The 21,474-nt window shown below is 46.7% G+C and overlaps 1 protein-coding gene across 1 annotated transcript in view; it reads left to right on the top strand.

The window, feature by feature from the left end:
- The window catches only part of POLRMT (RNA polymerase mitochondrial), a 271,113-nt gene that overhangs the window by 125,060 nt on the left and 124,579 nt on the right, over positions 1–21,474 (top strand). Inside the window, exon 11 of the mRNA XM_040322078.1 lies at positions 15,619–15,741. Coding sequence (XP_040178012.1) covers positions 15,619–15,741 — 123 coding nt within the window. The remainder of the gene's footprint in view (positions 1–15,618; positions 15,742–21,474) is intronic.

Here is a 21,474-nt window from a genome sequence, read left to right as displayed (position 1 = left end):
ATCAAGATCTGACTGCTTATTTTCCTGGGCTATCTAGCAATGTACAGATTGGTAACTGTCAGCGTTTTTACTTTGGGGATGTTACCTGGACCCCCCTGTATGGACCTGTAATTGTGTCACACACACACACCAGGTAAAATAAGTTTTGAATATGTCACAATTTTTCTAGTTATCTTTCTCGTGGTCTGCGAGAACTCATTTTGAGCTTGCTACCTTTTTGCTTGCTGGAACTTAGACCAAGTGGAACTAGACAAAGTGGTGAGTTCACTTGGAGTTGGATTTTGTGGGCATTTCAGAGACCTGGTTCAATAGCTCTCATGATTGGCTGGCAACCATTCAAGGGTTATATATAAGGAAATACTGTGCTAATTACATTAATAAAGGAAAAAAACAAAAACAAACCATATACATCTAGCAGCGGCTCAAAACGTGAGATAAACACATAAACTGAAAAAACGTTTACATGTGTTTTATGGAATAATTCCCCAATACACTTGTATTTCTAAGAACACTTATGAATTTCTATTGTGATATATGAATTTCAGTATTTTTTATCATGTCACTTTGCATTGATATTTTTGTTTTTTATTAGTATTTTTATTTTTTAGCGCAGCGCATTTTTTTTTAACCATTCAAGGGTATTCCATTTATCGCTGGGATAGAGAGGGTAAAAAAGGGAGAGGGGGTACACCGATATATCAAGAATAATGTACAAGTGAATGTGAGAGTTGACATCAGTAGGGGAGCTAGGGAGGAGGTGGAATCCTTATGGTTAGAGCTCCAAAGGGATGAAGCTAAGGGGAAAATAATACTGGAAGAATGCTATAGGCCCCCTAACCTGAGGGAGGAGGGGCAGACGGACCTCCGATAACAATTTAGATTAGCAGCAAGGATGGGAAGTGTTATCATGGGGGATTTTAATTATACAGACGTGGACTGGGCGGTGGAAACCATGCATTAGTCTAAGGTTCGCCAGTTCCTAAAAGTCTTGCCGGACTATTTCATGGGTCAGATGCTAGATCTACTGATTACCAACAATACAGACCTGATCATGGATGTGGAAATACGGGGCAATTTAGGGAACAGCGATCACAGGTCAGTTGGCTTCAGTATAAATCACACAAATGGGAAACACAAGTGGAACACAAAGGCACTGAATTTCAAAAGAGCCAACTTCCGTAAACTATGAACCTTGCTAGAAGATATAAATTGGGATAAAATCGTAGAAGCAAAGAACATGAAGGAGAGATGGGTTTGCTTTAAGAGCATATTAAATAAGGGCATTAGCCAATGCATCCCATTGGGTAATATATTTAAGAGTGAACAAAAGTCCTGGATGGCTTAACTCTAATGTAAAAATGCATATAAAAGCAAAGGAGAAGGCCTTCAAAAAATACAGGCTGAGGGATCATCATCGGCATTCAGACTTTGTAGAGAGAAAATAACCGCTCAGTAGTCTTCAAAGAACCTCCTAACTGGAACCAAACCATGGGTGCCGGCAATGCAATAGTAATGCAAAAATACGAAGGAAACTTGGACAGCCGCACTCCAAAATTGTTCTTTTAATTAAAATCGATCACAAAATAACATGCCACAGCAAAAAAATTGGAACAAAAGCTAACGTTTCGCACTGTAACTTCAGTGCTTAGTAATAGCTATGACTAAGCACTGTAACTGTAACTGTCCAAGTTTCCTTTGTATTTTTGCAGCATTCAGACTTTACAAAGAATGCAACAAGATATGTAAAGGTGCAATTAGGGTGGCTAAGATAGAACACGAAAGACAGCGGAGGAGAGAAAAAAAATCCCAAGAAATTCTTAAAAAATATAAACAGTAAAAAAGAAAGGGAAAATTCTCCCACTGTACAAAACTTTGGTCCGGCCTCACCTCGAGTATGCTGTCCAGTTCTGAGCACCAGTCCTAAGGAAGGATGTATTGAAAATGGAGCGACTGGAGAATATTGGTTATGAAGAAAGGTTGTGAGCACTGAACTTACTCTATATGGAGAAGAGATGCTTGAGAGGGGATATGATTTCAATTTACAAATACCGTACTGGTGACCCCACAATAGAGAGAAAACTTTTTTGCGGAAGAGTTTAATAGGACAAGTGGCCACTCACTAAAATTAGAAGAAAAAGGCGTAACCTTAAACTGCGTAGGGGGTTCTTTACTGTAAGAGCGGCAAGGATGTGAAATTCCCTTCCACAGGCGGTGATTTCAGCAGGGGGGGGGGGGCATTGATAGTTTTAAAAAAATATATATATTAGATGAGCACCTGAACGATCGCAACATACAGGAATATACAGTGTAATACTGACATATAATCATACACATAGATTGAACTTGATGGACTTGTGTCTTTTTTCAACCACACCTACTATGTAACTATGTAAGGGAACAGACTCCACCAAGGACACACATAAAGAACTATTATTGTGTGGTAAGTTTTAATAAAACATTTTTAAAAAGAGAACAAAAGATTTTGCACTCACATGTGACTGTGCTATGCCCAGCAATAAGGTGTCTACAGCATGTGTGGATGGATATATCGGAATCACTGCAGCGTGCGATCCAGGTCTCGTTCTGTATATACCAAAAGGATGTTGCATAGAGGACCCAGGAAGTAATGAGTCTGTGCTTGTACGTACAATTCACCATACTGGTGTCGTCAGGAAGTAACGAACTGCCATTTCCTGTTTGCTTTTATAGTGCACAAAAGGTGCGATTTGGCTAGGCTCCCCAACCATGGAGATTGAGGACAAAAAGGAATCTACCTCCTTCCCGGATATCATCTGCTGATGCCGCACACACCCGATAAACAATTACAACTAACAATGATGGCTATACATTCATAAAAAAATGCTAGTTAAAAATAAAACTAGTTTAAAATGACATAGATATCTAATATAACATATCCCCCATAACATATCCCCCATCACAAAACTGGTTTCCTAGCTTGGGAATACCAGGTGTGGACAAAATGCTCTCTGGCTGCCTCTAGTGTGGGAATAAAACCCAATAGATTGGATTTCGAAGTAGAAATGGGGATGGTATTATGGTACAATTGAGAGAAACATTTTTCTTTATCGTACATCACGGGACACAGAGTCTTAGTCATTACTAAATGGGTTATATTCCACCTTCAGGTGCTGGACACTGGTGTAATCAATTAGAAACAGGAAGTTCCCTCCCTATATAACCCCTCCCATACTGGGAGCACCTCAGTTTTTTCACCAGTGTCTTAGGTGTTGGTCACGAGTGAACATGTGCTCTAAGGAGCTCCACTGGAGGGATCCATGCTGGATGTAAAAAGCCTTCATAAATCCGGATCCGTCCAAGGTGCTTCATAGCCAAAGTGGATGGTACCTGGGCCTCGGTACGAAGAACGAGGTTTTGCCTATAATGCCTCTCTTCGGAGGGCTGGACCCTGGGTTCCAGTACTTTGTGCCTTACCAAGGAACCAAATAGTTTCTGCTGCCAGGGTGCTTTATAGGTCCAGGGGAGTGGTGTTCCTGTCCACGGACCCCGGTCCCTGAAGGTCTAGGACAATACCCACGGTGAAGGGTCAAGATTGGGCCTCTTGCTTGGCAATACCCTGCGGCGTGGAAAGGTAAGAGGAGGTACCTACAGAACTTGGTTCGACAGTAGATCTTCCTTTGGGGATTATGGGTCTAGCCTAAATTATGCTTCTATGCATGGGCAATGTAAACCTTTATGTCTTCTGAGACAGGATGGCTCTGGACACACATATAACTCCCCTAGCTGGCATGTGTGCCTGAAAACCACTATGTCTGTTGAGACAGGATGGCTGTAGTACCCTTATATATCTCCCCTTGAGGGAGCTGGTACCCCTAAATCCTATGTAAAGGGATTGCCTTCCGTGAGTAGTTGCATGTCTTATCTGTTTTTCACTACTAACGGCAGTAAAAAGACATGCCTGGTGTTTCGCTTACCATGCTTTCCATAAAATGGAAGCTTAGTGTTAGCTAGTCTATTGTGTACCCACTTCCTCCGCTTCAGGCTTTGCCACAGTGGTATGAGGGGGTCCCTCGTAGTCCGAGTCCACGGCGCGCCTTAGGGGATCTCTCTCTCCCCCCGCCTCCACCTTTTCCCTACGCGTGGGTGCGCGCTTTGTAGGCGGGGGGACGATGTGGTTGCCCCTGGCGCACACGTTTGCCGGCTCATAGTACAGACGCAGAGCGGCTCTTCCAAAAGGCCCAGACGTCAGAGAAGCCAGGGGGATGCAGTAGCTTGGGGGCACGTAAACACCTTGTGGGATACAGATTCATCTAAAGACGCCTACTCAGCAGCTAGCTGTGCAGATTAGCAGGCATTGTTTTTTGCTAGACTAAGTTCAGCTGTTGTTGCACCTGGGTTAAGTTCCTCTGCTTTTAGCTTAGAACCTTTTTTGTCTCCCCATAGAAAAAAGGTTGGGGGTAGTATCGCCACCTGAACCTGGTGCATGATACTATCCTCCCCTATAGAGTGAGACAGCTCATTGTTTGAGCCATCAGCCCTGTCAGGCATTGCAGCCTCCCCCAACATTTGCAGCCACTCTGCATATGTTTTTTTTGTTTGCATTGCATTTGTTGGTCTATAAGAGGTTCACTGCTATATTCACAGCATCCTCACAAAAAGAGGAAGGGAACAGGGTGTGCCCCTTTCCCTGCTTTAAATCCTTAAAACAAAGCGATTAAAAGACCTGAGGATGAGGGTTCACTGTCAGAGGACAGGGAACAGATGCAGCCTAACAAGGAAGCTATCAGAAGCCCCACAAGTTCTGGTTTCACCTGCAGTCTTTTTTCAGACATTCAGACTGCATATATCTTCCCTCAGCATAGACGGCCAGAGCCTCCTTCTCCTCCTTGGAGTTTAGTAGGTTTTATTGTTCACATAAAGATGCATGTTTTTTTGTTTCCACAGAAATGCCTAAAATCGCATTAGGATGCTTGAATGCATAAAGATGCTGGATCACACATGGTTACCTGATCACCCAAGTCCTGGATTACCCAGGGATATTTGGTCACACAGAGGGGCTTGTTTTCACAGAAATGCCTAAAATCGCATAAAAATGCTTGAATGCATAAAGAAGCTGGATCACTCATGGTTGCCTGATCAACTAAGGCCTTGATTACCCAAGGATACTTGATCACATAGAGAGGCTTATTTTCACAGAAATGTCTAAAGTCGCGTTAAAATGCTTGATTGCATAAAGACGTTGTTTCGCACTGGGGTGCTTGATCACACAAAAGTCCTTGGTTACACAAGGGTACTAGGCCGCACAGCAGGGCTTAAAGTGCATAAGATGCTTGATCGCATGAAAAATGCCGAATCGCATAGGAATGCATGATAGCTTTAAAGTTGCTTGTTGGCCTAGATTTTGCTTAATGAGGCATGATAATTTAAGGTAGCTTAATTATACAGGATTCCTTGTGCTGGCATAGGAATACGTGTCTGCATGTTGCACAATGTTGCATAACACGTTCATAGCGCATGCTTGCTTGCAAGATGCTTGTTCCATAGCACACATGCTATATGTATGCGTGCATACAGCGCTCCCCTTTTTATATTTTTGCCTAAAATATATTTATATGAATTCTTCCTTCCATGGACACACGCTTCCATGATCACGCTTCCATAGAGGCATATGGCTTTAACTCTTGCCACGTACACATATGGGCTGCAGAGGTTGTCTGCGTTTCGCAGGTGAACAGAACTGTCTCTAGTTGGTAGTCTTGCCCCGTGGGTTAGCCACCGTGCCTGGGTTGACAGGGTGCTAGGGCCCACCTCTAGCAGGTCTAAATGTCCAGGGTATAGCAGTAATGGCATACCGAGGCAAACTCCTGCTGATGGATCAGTCAGTGGCATGGCTGGACCTAAGGGTGTCCAGCGTGGTCAAGTACCTGGAACTCCTGGGTTAGGATCCCATTCTAAAGGTACATTCTCAGCCCGAAAAGGAGAGTTTTTTTGGCCTCAGACAAGATCATCGCTATGAGAAAGCTGGTCTATGTGGGCACGGCAAGGAACAGTTCCTTACTTTTTACTTTCTTCTTAAGGGGCTAGGGAAGATGCTGGCTTCATTCAAGACAGTTCCCTATGCTCCGTTTTATTCAAGGCTAATATAAACATTATTCGGTCGGCCTAGAAGGAGTGGATCCTTGTAACGCTTGTTTGGGCTATTTAGCCCTCGTACATTGTACGTAACTATTTTTAGCACTACCATCCTCTATTTGTTTTACTTTTGGCTGTACCAATAACAGTATATCAGACCTATGGCTGATCCAAGAGGTTTCCTTCCCAGTCTGAGGCTTCCTATTCTTCCTAAATACTAAACTCCATTCTATAGAGAGCTTTGTATGAGACTTTTTAACATTCCTATATAGGGGATAAAGATCATGGTCTTGGTTTAGTGCAGAGCCCCAATCATAGAAACGTAACTTCCAAACCTTATAAGGAGTATCTTGAGACCACACGTACCCCCCCCCCCATCACATTGTACACCAATGTTAAGAATCCCTCGGTCTGCGCCTAACCAGGCATCCTGCCGAGTGGGCCTTTCTTTAGGGAATCTATATGTCCCCCCTATTCTCCGGTTCCGCGGTCTCCAAATTGGGAGCGGCTCCCGGATTGAGGGTAGGCATATCTACTCCCCCCCCCCCCCCATGTGATCTTAATTAAAGAGGAGTTCCACCCAAAAATGGAACTTCCTCTTAACCCACTCCTCTCCCCCTTACATGCCACATTTGGCATGTAATTTTTTTGGGGGGGGAGTGGGGGCTTCAGGAGAAGGGGACTTCCTGTCCCACTTCCGCTGAGGGGCTGCTAAGTCGATACGTCATATCGCCTTTTGGCAGCCCCTCCCTGTAGGCGATCGCCTGGTACACGTGACAGGTCCCAGGCGATCGCCTGTCCAATCAAACAGTGCAGCGCCGGGTGCGCATGCGCAGTGGGTGCCCGGCCGTGAAGCCGAAAGCTGTCACGGCCGGGTGCCCACAGTGACAATGAAGACGCCGGCCGGGGAGGGGGGGAGAGTAGCGGACCCCCGGCCGGCGCGTCGCTGGAACGCTGGAGCAGGTAAGTGTCAGTTTATTAAAAGCCAGCAGCTACACTTTTTGTAGCTGCTGACTTTTAATAAACTTAAAAAATGGGTGGAAAACCCCTTTAACTTCTATTTAATATAAAACAAGAAAAGGAACTCTCCCCATATTTTTCTTCTATTATCTCCACCCCCAGAGACATTAATTGGGATAAAAAAAAAAAAAACGAAACCTGACTGTGAGGGTAACTTTTCCCATTTCCTCTCTTTCAAGGAGCACTTTTGATGAACCCCCCCCCCCCCCCAAAAAAAACCCCACATAAACCAGTAAACTAAGCTCTGTTCCAATCCTGATCTTTCCACCTTCTCCACACCGGGGGTCTCCTTTTCCCAGTTATCTACTTGTATATATTGGATGTTCAGTTTATTACAAAATTCCTTTATATCTTCTGGGAACCAAACATAAGCTGAGACCCCCTGATTTTTTACAGATAGGCACGCTGGGAAGCCCCATCTGTAAGAGAGATCATTTGGCCGAAGATGGTTAGTTAATGGTTTCAATGCCCTTTTACGTGCTAGAGTCTATAGGGACAGGTCTGAGACTATACTGTATTTATCGGCGTATACCGTGCACTTTTTCCCCCTTTAAAATAAGGGGAAAATCGTGGGTGCGCGATATACGCCGATCCCCGCTTCCCGCGCTGTTTGAACGCCGCCGCCGCCATATACTGAGCGCAGTACACTCTGGTACACTCGGCCAGGCTCGGCTCCCCTTGCGGCCACGCCCTGTGCCGCCTCCTAGCCTTTATGCGAGAGGAGCCGAGTGTACTGCGCTCTGTATATGTCGGCGGCGGCGTTCAAACACAGCGTGGGAAGCAGGGATCGACTCAGAAACTGCGCGGGAGAAGCGGGGAGGACACCACCAGGGCCGCAGACGGACGCCGGACAAGACCGCCGATGGACGCCGGGCAAGACACCGAAGAGGGGCATTCAAACTGTAAGCATTTTTCATTTTTTCAGGAAATTTCCCTTCCAGGTTGGGGGTGCGCGCTATACGAAGATAAATAGGGTAAGTAGGTACAGGGTGTAATTCGGGGTAGTGCGAAAACACAGAAAAAACAATACGACACAATTATACTTTTCAGCACTGCATTTGGTGTATTCAATATATCCAAAAGCAGTTATACTGTGGTGGGAGGGCTATCTCTACAGGATCCTATCACCCTAAAACATTCCTCTCACAAGAGGCTACTTGAGAACAATAGTGGCTCCCCCCCCTTCTCACCTGCCGATTAAGTCCCTATTCAATACAACCATCTAGACCCGCATAGTAGCCGCTGCAGCTCTGTCTCCCAGGATCCTGTTTTGCACAAGCTGCAATGGTGCCAAACCTGGGGTACCCAACCAGGGATCCCATATGTTCTCAAACTTCCCCGGACTACCCCGATGCTTATACGTAAGTTGTTCCCTAACGAGAGAATCATTTACCGATTATAATCCACTCTGTATGTGTGGGGGCTGCTACAGACAACCATTTCCTGGCAATAAGTTTCCTGGCCAGGAACAGGGTCCTGAAGATAGCAATAGAAGTGTGTGGCGTATACAGTTCTTCATCTAACCACCCCAACAAACAAAGTTTGGGATCAATAGGCAATTGAAGACTCCATATGCTCTTGATAGTGGTCACCCCCGCAGCCCAATAGCGCTGCAGCTTCGGGCACCTCCAGAGCATATGCATAAGTGTCCCGTTGTCCACCAGACAACGGGGACAAAACGGGTCATCTCTTCTGCCCCATTTATGTAACTTTTCAGGTGTACGATATGTACGGTGAATAATGAAAAGCTGGGTAAGCTTCTGAGTTGATGACAGCGATACCTTGAGAACATTGCCCAATATTGCGTTCCACTCCTCATCAGAGATATGTCCTATATCGTCCCCCCAGCCAGCTCTACATCTCAAAATCATTGCATTAGAGACATGACCAAGAAGGGAACCGTACAAGGACTAAATTTGTCCTTTCCTAGAGGACGCCATAGTTGGCTTCATAAGCACTACTGGTCTAGTGAGCTCCCATGTGGAGGTTGTAGCCTGCGCCGCAAAAGCGTTTCGTAGTTGTAAGTATTGAAAGAAAGACGTGTTGGGCAGATCAAATTCCGCCCGTAGGGACTGAAAATCTCTGAATACGCCTCCACAATATAGTTGTGAGATATACTTTACTCCCCGTCTCTCCCAATTGTAGAAGTTTTGCAATTTATTGAGTTCTGGGTAGTTACTATTGTTCCATATACATGACCAGCTAGTGTATCCCATATATTGCAGATGCTGTTTAGTCTTGTTCCAGATCTTATCTATAAGTATAAAAGTGGGGTACTGGTCCATGACACCCAGTTCCCCCGCCTCTATACATTCCACTAGGTTATCCCCAGTTACCTGGGTGCACACTATATTTCTAGTGGGGTCCGAGGACTCTGGTCATAACCATCCTGTCAGGTGTTGTAGCTGTGCCGCAACAAAATAATAAAATGGGTTCGGTACTGCTAGACCTCCCAAGTCCTTTGTCTCCTGTAAAGTTTCCAGTTTAATTCTTGGGACCTGTTTTCTCCATTATAGTGCACAAAATATGGTATTCCATCTTTTAAACACATGGGCAGGGATCCAGATTATTATGCATTATAGAGCACATAGAGTAACTACGTGCGGAGGCGGGCAGTTTGAATATTGCTTTATGCTTTATTGCTGTGATCAGAGTGGAGCTGAGCTGTGTGTCCAGAGAGAGCGAGTTGAGCACGGGGAAATATATATCACCCAAGAACCGACCTATTGGGGAGAAGGAGAGGGGGGCATACTTGGGATGGGAAGGACAGTGTTTGGAGGAGATAGTGCTGGAGGAGGAGGACGACATGACATGGAGGAGAGGAGGAGGAGATGGGACTGGAGGAGGGGGATGAGGACATGACATGACATGGAGGAGATGGGACTGGAGGGAGGAAGACATGACATGACATGGAGGAGATGGGACTGTAGGGGAAGGAGGAGGATGTGCAGAGCTGATAACTTGGCTGTGCTTTTAGTCCAGTGTTCATCTGTCTCCACATCTTCCAGGCAGCTATGATTCTCCCATCACCACTGCTCTGCCTCTGGGCCCCCTCCAGGACGAGATTACAGTGCCAAGCAGAATATTTTACTCAAAGGTATTTAATTCCTTGCTGGGTATGTCCGCAGTCTCTGATCGTCTCCTGTACTATGTCCGCAGTCTCTGATCGTCTCCTGTACTATGTCCGCAGTCTCTGATCGTCTCCTGTACTATGTCCGCAGTCTCTGATCGTCTCCTGTACTATGTCCGCAGTCTCTGATCGTCTCCTGTACTATTTCCGCAGTCTCTGATCATCTCCTGTACTATGTCCGCAGTCTCTGATCATCTCCTGTACTATGTCCGCAGTCTCTGATCATCTCCTGTACTATGTCCGCAGTCTCTGATCATCTTCTTTAGTATTTTGGGGGGAGAGCCATGCGCACTTGCGCTGCAATCGTGATGCATCGCTGAATCGAATCGTGGACTTGATAATCATATCGAATCGTGAGACCGGTGAAGATGCGCAGCCCTATTATCAATAGGGATCTACATATTACAAAAAAGTCTTTGCAGATTATTTGCCGTCGATCTGTTTGGTATGAAACCGGACTGGTCCGGATGCACCAGTGCAGTCACCACCGCCGAGAGTCGCATAGCAATCACCTTAGTGAGGAGTTTCAAGTTCGTATTCAACAGTGAGATAGGTCTGTATGAATCTGGCTTGTTAGGTTCCTTCCCTGGTTTCAATATTACTACCACTGCAGCCTCATACATAGATCTGGGCAAGGAGTCTGAGTAAAATGCATTTTTAAGCGTGTGGAGTAGCTCCGGTAGGAGCACTCCACAAAACTTTTTGTACAATTCAATTGGCAGTCCATCATTGCCAGGGGCTTATGAATTTGGGAAGGTGGCCAACGCTATCTGAAATTCTTCAAGGGTGAAAGGTGCACCCTATCAGTCTCCTTAAGTTGGGGGAGTGTAATGGACTCCAGAAAACGCGTCAAGTCATCTACTGGGTATGTCACCTTAGAAGAGTAAAAATCTTGGTAGAAGGAGTAAAACTCCAATATAGCGGGCGTATCCGTGACAGTCAGTTGCGTTGATGTCGTAATACTGTGTACCACTTGAGGTGGCTGCTGCGACCTAGCTATCATAGCCAACATATGGCCAGTTTTTTCCCCCTCCTAGAAATAAGTTTGGGAGGTGAAAAATCTCTTAGCTTGCTGTAAATAGTGCGATTTAAAGTTTTTGTGCGTCTATCCACTCCCTCCCATGTTCGGGAGTGGGGTCCAGCAAGTACATCTCCTCTGCTTTTTCCACCACCCTCTCAGCATCATTGGCCCACTGCCTATACCTCGTTTTAATGAAACTGATCTCTTTTATACACATCCCCCTAATAAAGGCTTTTAGTATGTCCCACACCACTCCAGGCGCAGCTGATGATTTGTTATCGTCCAAGAAATATTGGATCTGCATCCGCATGCTCTCTGCATCAGTAAATAATGGAGCCACGAGGGGTTCATTTTCCAATGCATCGGGAGACATGCTTTATGGAAGTCCAAGGAAAGCTGCACTGGGGAGTGGTCTGACAGGCCCCTGGCCAGATACGTCACCACTGGATCAAAGGGGAGCGTTAAGTCATTACCCAGGGCAAAATCAATGCGAGATAGTGTAGAATGAGACAGGGAATGATAGGAAAACTGGGCCTGAAGAGGGGATTTACATCTCCACAGGTCTACCAATCCCAGCTCAGTCACAAATCTAGCAAGCGGAGTGTACGCCCTGGGGTCCTGTGGAGAAAACGTTTTATATATATATATATATATATATATATATATATATCCAAGGAGATATCCATTGCACTATTAAAGACTCCAAGGACATATACAGGGAGTTGGGGGATGTTTGGTCTACAAGCATGTTCTGTTTAATAAATGCAGTAGTTCTAGAGAACATTATACTAACCCCCCTGGAATATCTAGTATGGACCGAATGATATTGCACGGGGTATTTAAACGTACGTAGCAATTGGGTAGTATCGTCAGTAAGGTGAGATTCCTGCGCACCGGCACCGAATAGAGCCGAGCGGACCCGAGCTTCCTTCGGGAAGTCGTGACGCGCTGTGTGCGCCGTCCTTTAGCATGTCAATCAATTGGCATGTCAATAGGAACGCCCACTCCCGCGGTATTCCCTACCGGGAAGCCGCGGTGAATTCCACGGCTAAACGCTATCTACGGAAAAGAAAAAAAAAAGGTCAGTGTCATTTTATATGCACAACTGGGCTGGATGCAGTGTTAGAAATGTTTTATAGGGAACCTCCACTTTAGGAACAATAAATTTTCCAGCGGCCAGCCCAGTAATTTGAGAGTTATTCCAATCTTTTCCTGAGGAGGATTAAATAATTTCCTTCCTATGCACAATAATAGATGGCCTTGGCTAGACAGCTCTTTCTTTCCCCCCCCCCCAACCAAGGGAGAAAGCAGCTCTTTCTCTCCTACTTCCTTGTACTGTGAGAGGAAGAAATAAAATGCAGAGTGCAGATTTGTAATTTGATTCAGTTAATCAAGGGATTGCTGATGTGTTCTTGTAGGGGCAGCTGCTGTAAGGAGGAATCGGCTGTGTGCCCTAGGTCAGTGCAAAGGCAAACCACCCCTTTTTACTTCAGAACTATATCTTCTAACAGACATTTTACTACACGAAGGCTGGCCATAGACGGAGCGGATTTATTTCCTGCAACCACAGGTTGCAGGAAAGAAGTTGGCTTTATTCCCCCATCAACACAGACCGTGTTGACAGGGGAATCCCTTCCGTGGAGCCATTGTGTTCTCCCGGTGGGGGAAAGCCATCCACGCCAGTAGAACACAGTGACTATTGCAATCGGCAGGCTGGTTGTACCTGATGTGCACAGTGCATACATAATATAGTGAGTTACTCACTCCGTCCTTTCAGCGTTGTCTTTCCTCAGTTTCGCCATTTGTTGCGACTGTTGCGATGGCCACCGTTATGTAGGAACTATGTAAGAATCCTCCTGCTCTCTGTGCTGCTGATTCTCGAGCGCCCCCCGTCTTCACACGGTTCCCCGCTCTCTTTACTTTACTTTACTCAGGGGTGCGGGAGGCGATGGAAGAGCTCCCGGGAAACCCCTGGTAACCACCGAAGCCGGCTCCTCCGACCACGGGCTTAGGCATGCCGGGATTCGCTGGGCCGATCACGTGTCCCCCGCCAGCTAGCCGCAGTTCTCCAATCGCCTGCTCCTGGAGATGGATCTGCAGCCAAGCCTCCACGAATCTTCAGAAAAGCCTCTGGAAATCCAGCACGGTACACAGGGACACTCCTGCACAATATCCACAGACAGGTACGCCATAAAGGAGAAAAACAATGTTTCTTTCTCTGTCAAGGTGGATTAACACCAGTATCTGGTTTAAGCTGAGATTTAAACAGGAAATTTAGGCTGCATAATCGGGGTGGATAGGCCGTGGGAGACACATCTCTCACCAAAGGCGTCTTTAACCGAACATATACCTTGGGAGCCAGATACTAGAAATTACTGAGAGTATCCTCTACCTTCATGTACAGCATTTACTTCCAGCTGGTAACCGAGGCCACGTGCAAGCCCCTTATGTTTTTTGATGAAGAAACAAAAAAACATGGAATATATGTATCCTCATAAAAGGACGTATGGCTGGTTGTCCTTATGATACAATTTTATTACTGCTAAATAGGGCAATTGGGAGACAACAGAAAAGGGAGTAGAGTTATTGTTCATCTTACCCCTCCAATTTAGCAGTCTCTCCAAGCTCTCTCCTTGGCTCCTTTACACAATCCCCACTAGAAGAAATACGTTTCAGCTCTTCCTGTCAAAGAGAAAAAAAAAAAACGCTGCTAGGCCCCCTTCACTCCAGGGTGTACAGTAACCGCCTTCCAGGCACCCCCGTCGGATGGTCTCAGCTCACAGAGACTCCCAGATGCTTACACGGAGCTCTCCTACGGCCTTCGGTAGCCTTTGGTGGTTCTCGGCTGCTCTTGACTGCTTGCGGCGGCCCTCGATGGCTCTCGGTACCCTTTGGCGGCTCTCTGCAGCTCTTGGTGGCCCCTCGGCAATCCAACTCAGCAGCCTTCGGCGTCTCCCGCACGTCGTCGGGAACCAATCACAGGGTCCGCAAAGCAGCCGTCTCGCTCAGCAGCACGATACTCCTGCCTCCAGACCCAGCAGCACACCTTTAACAGGACACGGCCACCGGCACAAGCTGTAACAGTATTACTGTGCGGACTCACTACTGCAGGCGCTGCACACCGAAAGGACAGTATACTAGATCACTGCTCCATAGACAAAGTCTTGAGGTAAGCCCAATCATTAAAACATGGGCAAAGGGAAGAATCTTCTCTCTAATTCACCTGGGGGAAAGCATGGAGCTTGCTGCCGCCCTCGATCCTACGGAGCCTTGTTGTAACTTCTCCCCTCCCAGCCACCTTGCTACAGTATTCTGACTGATAAGTGAACAGCCTCATGTGATGCACAGGGATGAAAATCTCCCTACATAAGTTTTACATGCATATCTGCTGTATTTAACTTGCTTTATTCTTTAGAATTCTTACATCGTGTTAGAATTTTTACTTCCTCGTTCTGCAGTAGGAGTGGTGTCTGGGCTTACACTGTGTTTACACCTGATTGGAAGACAGGCACACACCCCCATTCCACATAGGCGGAAGGAAGATACTTTGAGCTGTGCTATGACAAGACAAGCTCTCTGCTAATCTATTTATAGCACCCACCCCGAAGACACATCTCTCAGGCTGGCTTTGTCTCCCGTCTCTGAGAACTTGTCAGAAGTTATCATGCTGATGACAGAGGAACGAAACTGCAGAAAGACATGAGACTTGGGTCTTTGGAGTGCGATAAGTAAACACTACAGATATATGTGTATGTATGTATGTGTATATATGTGTGTGTGTGTGTGTGTGTGTGTGTGTGTGTGTGTGTGTGTGTGTGTGTATATATATATATATATAATATATTTTGAAATACAGTACAGAACACAGGCATCTTCCTTGCAGCCACCCAATATTGTTTTTGTTTACATAAAAACTGATGTCTCATGAAATGGATGGGGTTTTATGAGCATGCAGTAGGGGGGCGATCCTAGCAACATTTTTTTTCACCTGAAGGTAGCCTAAATAAAACCTTGAGGTCTATGAATACAAGTCCTGTATACTTTACTGTACTCCAGGATAAGGGACTTAGACAGGTCAAAATTTCCATTTGACGGCTTTTAATAAAAACAGAGCATTTTAACAGTGTATTGCATTAAAACCTTAAATGCGCCTAAAAAAATAAAAAAATATTTGGTTATGCAAATTAGTAATTGGAGTTCTAGCTCTATAATATATGGTCTTGCATCTAGGCATCAGTGACACTAAAGGATTAAATCTTTCAATGTTTATATTATTCGCTTTTCTCATTCTTTTCTTTAGTTTTTGCAGTATTGCTCACTTGCCTATTCTTCACAGGGAAGGAAATGGTGGATGAAATCGGATGAGCCCTGGCAGACCTTGGCATGCTGCATGGAAATTGCAAAAGCTGTACGTTCCTCAGATCCTGCTAAATACATATCCCACTTTCCTGTGCATCAGGTACATTAACTGCTAAACCTGCTTTAATTACTTTGTACAATTTGGAGGACTCTAGATTTGTTTAGACATGAACTAAAAGTAACCCCCCAAATCTCCCTCCACCCCTAAAGCATTACTCTTTTCTTTTAGCTTGTTCCTGTAGCAAGAAACCGCTTTTATTACTTCTGACAGTGAGTGTAGTTCTTGTAGGGGCAGCTGCTGTAAGGAGGAATCGGCTGTGTGCCCTAGGTCAGTGCAAAGGCAAACCACCCCTTTTTACTTCAGAACTATATCTTCTAACAGACATTTTACTACACGAAGGCTGGCCATAGACGGAGCGGATTTATTTCCTGCAACCACAGGTTGCAGGAAAGAAGTTGGCTTTATTCCCCCATCAACACAGACCGTGTTGACAGGGGAATCCCTTCCGTGGAGCCATTGTGTTCTCCCGGTGGGGGAAAGCCATCCACGCCAGTAGAACACAGTGACTATTGCAATCGGCAGGCTGGTTGTACCTAAGTTGATCGATCAATCAACTTTGGGTACATTCAGTCTGCCCATACATTGTCGGATCTCGGCTGGTTCCTTCTGAACAGTCTATGGTCAGCTATAGTGTGTGGGCATGCTGTTGGGGAGTCGAGAGCTGCATTGTTTTGTTGGGACTGCAAGAGATGGGGGGCAAAGAGTTATGCAGTCCAAAAGGGAAACATTTAGGCAGGGCTGACAATACTCTTTGGGATTTCAGTGCAGCTGGGGCAGAGTTCTTGATCTTGTCAGAATGGTTATACTGAAATATTAAAACAATATTATAATTATGCAATATCTGTGGTTTTGGGAGATTTACAAATTTTCCCACAAATGCAACAAATGTATTCAAGTTTGTTTATCCGTGCTATTTTGAAGACAAGCGAGTAAAACAATATGCTAAAAATATATATTAACCACTTAAGCCCCGGACCATATTGCTGCCTAAAGACCCAAGGGGTTTTTACAGTTCGGGACTGTGTCGCTTTAACAGACAATTGCGCGGTCGTGCGACGTGGCTCCCAAACAAAATTGGCGTCCTTTTTTCCCCACAAATAGAGCTTTCTTTTGGTGGTATTTGATCACCTCTGCGGTTTTTATTTTTTGCGCTATAAACAAAAATAGAGCGACAATTTTGAAAAAAATGCAATATTTTTTACTTTTTGCTGTAATAAATATCCCCCAAAAACATATATAAAAACATTTTTTTTCCTCAGTTTAGGCCGATACGTATTCTTCTACCTATTTTTAGTAAAAAAAATCGCAATAAGCGTTTATCGATTGGTTTGCGCAAAATTTATAGCGTTTACAAAATAGGGGATAGTTTTATTGCATTTTTATTAATTTTTTTTTTTTTACTACTAATGACGGCGATCAGCGATTTTTTTCGTGACTGCGACATTATGGCGGACACTTCGGACAATTTTGACACATTTTTGGGACCATTGTCATTTTCACAGCAAAAAATGCATTTAAATTGCATTCTTTATTGTGAAAATGACAGTTGCAGTTTGGGAGTTAACCACAGGGGGCACTGTAGGAGTTAGGGTGCACCTAGTATGTGTTTACAACTGTTGGGGGGTGTGGCTGTAGGAATGACGTCATCGATCGTGTCTTCCCTATAAAGGGAATGACGCGATCGATGCGCCGACACAGTGAAGCACGGGGAAGCCGTGTTTACACACGGCTCTCCCCGTTCTTCAGCTCCGGGGAGCGATCGCGACGGAGCGGCTATAAACAAATAGCCGCGCCGTGGTCCCGGATCGCTCCCCGAGCGGACCCGACCTCCGCATGTAGCGGGGGGGGGTCCCGATCGGACCCCCCACCCGCTAATAGGCGAGGACGTACCTGTACGCCCATGTGCCTGTACGTGCCATATTGTGGACGTATATGTACATGCGGGGGTCGGGAACTGGTTAACTAAAATTCAGTGTAAAATAATATCCGATAGATTTGGTGATAATACAAAAAGATAATATATACTTTCAAATATATATGGTTAATACAGATAATAATAAACTTTTACTACAACTATTGTTGCACAATGTCATATTTCAATACTTTGTCTTGGTAAACTTAAACTTAGTAAATAAGTCCGTGGAGCCACAGAAACCTATGTAAAATAGCTAGGTGTTTACTTTAACCTTGTGTTTCTTCTCAAAACAAATACCTTCAAACTTACACTTTAAAAATGCATGGACAAAATGTTATACTGTGCACATAGCTTGATAATTTAATCAAGCCTTTTTAAATTTAAAATGAATCTCTATGATTCAACACATACTATAAATAAATCCAATTCTAATGCCGCGTACACACGACCGTTTTTCGGGATGTAAAAAAATTTCCTTTTTTTTTTATGTCATTAAAAACGGTCGTGTGTGGGCTCCAGAGAATTTTTCACGATGTAAAAAGTGGGCATTAAAAATTTAGAACATGCTCTAATTTTTCACTTTGTTTTTTTTTTTTTTTTTAACAGTAAAATTTTTTTTATTTTGAAGACAGACAACAAAGACACACACAAATCAACGACAGTACAAGCCACAAGGGCAGCAGAGTGATTACACAATCATAGTAAATCAGCATATATAAAGCATAGCTATGGTGGGATAGTAGGCCGGCCACACAACTCACAGGACAGACTTCAGGAATAAAACAAGTGCCAGTCTCGGGGCACCAACCGCAGGAGGGAGGTAGAAAGGCAGGGGAGACAACAAGGACAAGGGCAGGGGAGGGGGGGAAGGAGAGGGAGGTGAAGGAGAAGGAGGGGGGGAAGGAGAGGGAGGGGGGGAAGGAGAGGGGGGGGGCAGCGACCCGCGGGACACCTCAGTCAGGGGCCATCACAGGGGGGTTATCAACAAATCAGTTAGGTGAGTCAATCCACTTCGACCAGATTTTTTCAAATTTGGCTGGACAGTTCCTGCTCTCATACGTCAACCTATAGAGTGGGAGAACTCTATTAATCGTAGCCAGCCAGGAGGACACTGTGGGGAGCTCAGTGCCCCGCCAGCGCAGCAGGATCTCCCTCCTGGCATAGAACAAAGCAAAGGTGATACCCAGTTTGGTGTACCTGTCACCCTCAACCTCACCCAGGTAACTAAGGAGGAACACTTTCGGATCCCTTACGAGCTCCACCCCACAACGGTCCGAGAGGACCTCCGCCACCTCCCCCCAATACGAAGCTAGCTTGGGGCAGGACCATACCATGTGAAGGAACGAGCCCGTTTCCCCCAAACACCTGGTGCACCTGGGGCTCCTGGAGGGATAAATCTTAGCCAATCTCTGCGGAGTGTAGTAGGCCCGGTGCAAAAATTTTAATTGTATAAATCGGTCTCTGGAGGCGATCATAGACGGAAGAAAGGAAGAGACACAGTCCTCCCAAATCTCCTCGTCCAGATCCGGGATGTCCGCATTCCATTTGGCCAGGGCCTCTGCCGTGGTAGTGTCGTATGCTACCGTGAAACGTAGGTATAGGGATGAAAGGGGCTTCCCCATGACACCCGAAATCAGGAGGCGCTCAATCGAGTCCGACTCGAGCGCAACCGGTTCCGGGAACTGGGCTGCAAGAGCGTGCTTGAGTTGTGCATACCTAAAAGTAAGGGAGGATGGAACCTTGTAGATCCGGCTCAGCTCCTGAAAGGGCATCACCACACCTCCCGGCATAATATGCCGGAGGGTAAGGACGCCCCGCCGAGCCCAGACCACCGGGTCAGGGACCGTGTTCAGGTGGGGGAGGAGGGGGTTACCCCAAAGCGGGGTATGTGGGGAGACGGTGTTGGGCTTCAACATTCGAGCCCTAGAGGTCGCCCACACTCGAATAACGGTCGCCATTGGCCCCGTAACGGAGGGGTGAGCCCTACATCCCCGAAACACCAGGTTAGATAGGGCTGCGTAGGAGCCCAGGACAGCCGCTTCCAAGGTGACCGCCGGGTTCTGGCGTGGCTGGGAAAACCACCAACGGACTGTCACCAGGACCGCCGCCCAGTAGTATGCAATAAAGTTGGGGAGGGCCAACCCACCCCCGGACAAGGGAAGGTAGAGGGTACGTTTCGCAACCCGGGGTGGACTACCCGCCCACACAAACGTCATCACTATACTGTCAAGACGTCGGAAGAAGGATTTCGGGATAGTGACAGGGGTCTGGCGGAAGAAATATAGTAATTTGGGAAGTATCACCATCTTCACGAGGTTCCCCCGTCCCACCGGTGAGAGGGGGAGATTACGCCACGTCGCACAGCGCTTGGTCACATGTTCTAACATCGGGAGGATATTCTTCTCCATGTACGACCCCGACTCGAGGCCCACCCTTACCCCCAGATAGGTGAATTCATCCACCCATCGTAGGGAAGTATGTGAGTCAGTGCGAATCAACGAGGGGTGGAGCGGAAGCAACACCGACTTGTCCCAATTGATTCGCACTCCCGAAAAACGCCCGAACGTCTCAAAATGCGCCAGTGCGTTACGCAGGGAGGTAGAAGCATCCGCCAAGTACAGCAGAGCGTCATCGGCGTAGAGTGACAATTTCTCCTCTAGGGGGCCCACCCTGACCCCTCGGACCTCCGGGTCCAGCCGGATGTGCGCGGCCAGCGGCTCCAAAGCCAGGGCAAATAATGCCGGTGACAGTGGGCAGCCCTGCCTGGTTCCCCGCTCCAAAGAGAAGGAGGGGGACAGGGTCCCGTTGGTGCGAATACGCGCTGTGGGGTGAGCATACAACATTTGTATCCAGGACAGGAAACGGGGGCCAAAACCGAACCGCGACAAAACCGCCCAGAGGTAGCCCCACTCGACCGAGTCGAAAGCCTTCTCGGCGTCGAGTGAGGCCACCACCCCGGGATCACCCGGGCCCGCCAGCGCCAGGTGGGTATGTAAGCGACGAAGATTGATATCAGTGCCACGGCCAGGCATGAAGCCCGTCTGATCCGGGTGGACCAAGGCCGTAATAACAGTGTTGAGTCTATTCGCAAGGACCTTCGCGAAGAGCTTTGCGTCGACGTTAAGGAGAGAGATAGGGCGGTACGAGGAGCACTGGGTAGGGTCCTTGCCAGCCTTAGGTATTACCACGATTACTGCCTCGCACATCGAGTCCGGGAGTGCTCCCGCCTCTGAGGCCGACGAAAAAAGGGATTTTAGTTTAGGGGCCAGATCTTCCTCGTAGGCCCTATAAAATTCGACCGGGAACCCATCCGGTCCCGGCGTCTTGCCTCCCTGCATCATCTTTAGAGCCGCCTGTATCTCCTCGAGCTTAAACGGGGCATCTAGTTTGCGCACAGAAGAGGGAGTGAGAACAGGGACATCCACCTCCTCCAGGTAGCTCAACAGGTCGGGCAAATCGTACGCCACCCTGGAGCTATACAAGCGATGGTAATAGTCAGCAAAGCATCTGTTGATCTCCTGTGGAGTGGAGTGGAGGGTCCCCTCCCCGTCCCTGACCTGAGCTATGGCGGACCCACCCGACTGCTCTCTAGAGAGCCAGGCCAAAAGCCTCCCCGTTCGCTCCCCCTGTTCAAAAATGCGTTGGGACTGATGAAGTAACTTCTTCTGTGTCAGGGCCGTCCGTAAAAGAACTGCCTGTTGCGTCAGGGACTGAAGGCGGGAGTAGTGATGGGGTTCCCGGGTGCGGACGTATAGGGCCTCCTGTCTAACCGCCTCCCCCTCTACATCAGTGAGCTCAGCCCTGCGTTCCCTCCGGACCCCCGCAATGATTGTTTGGTAGTGGCCCCGGGAGGAGGC

Source organism: Rana temporaria, chromosome 1 (assembly GCF_905171775.1).
Source record: "Rana temporaria chromosome 1, aRanTem1.1, whole genome shotgun sequence".
NCBI lineage: Eukaryota > Metazoa > Chordata > Amphibia > Anura > Ranidae > Rana > Rana temporaria.
This window is presented reverse-complemented; position numbering and strand designations above follow the sequence as displayed.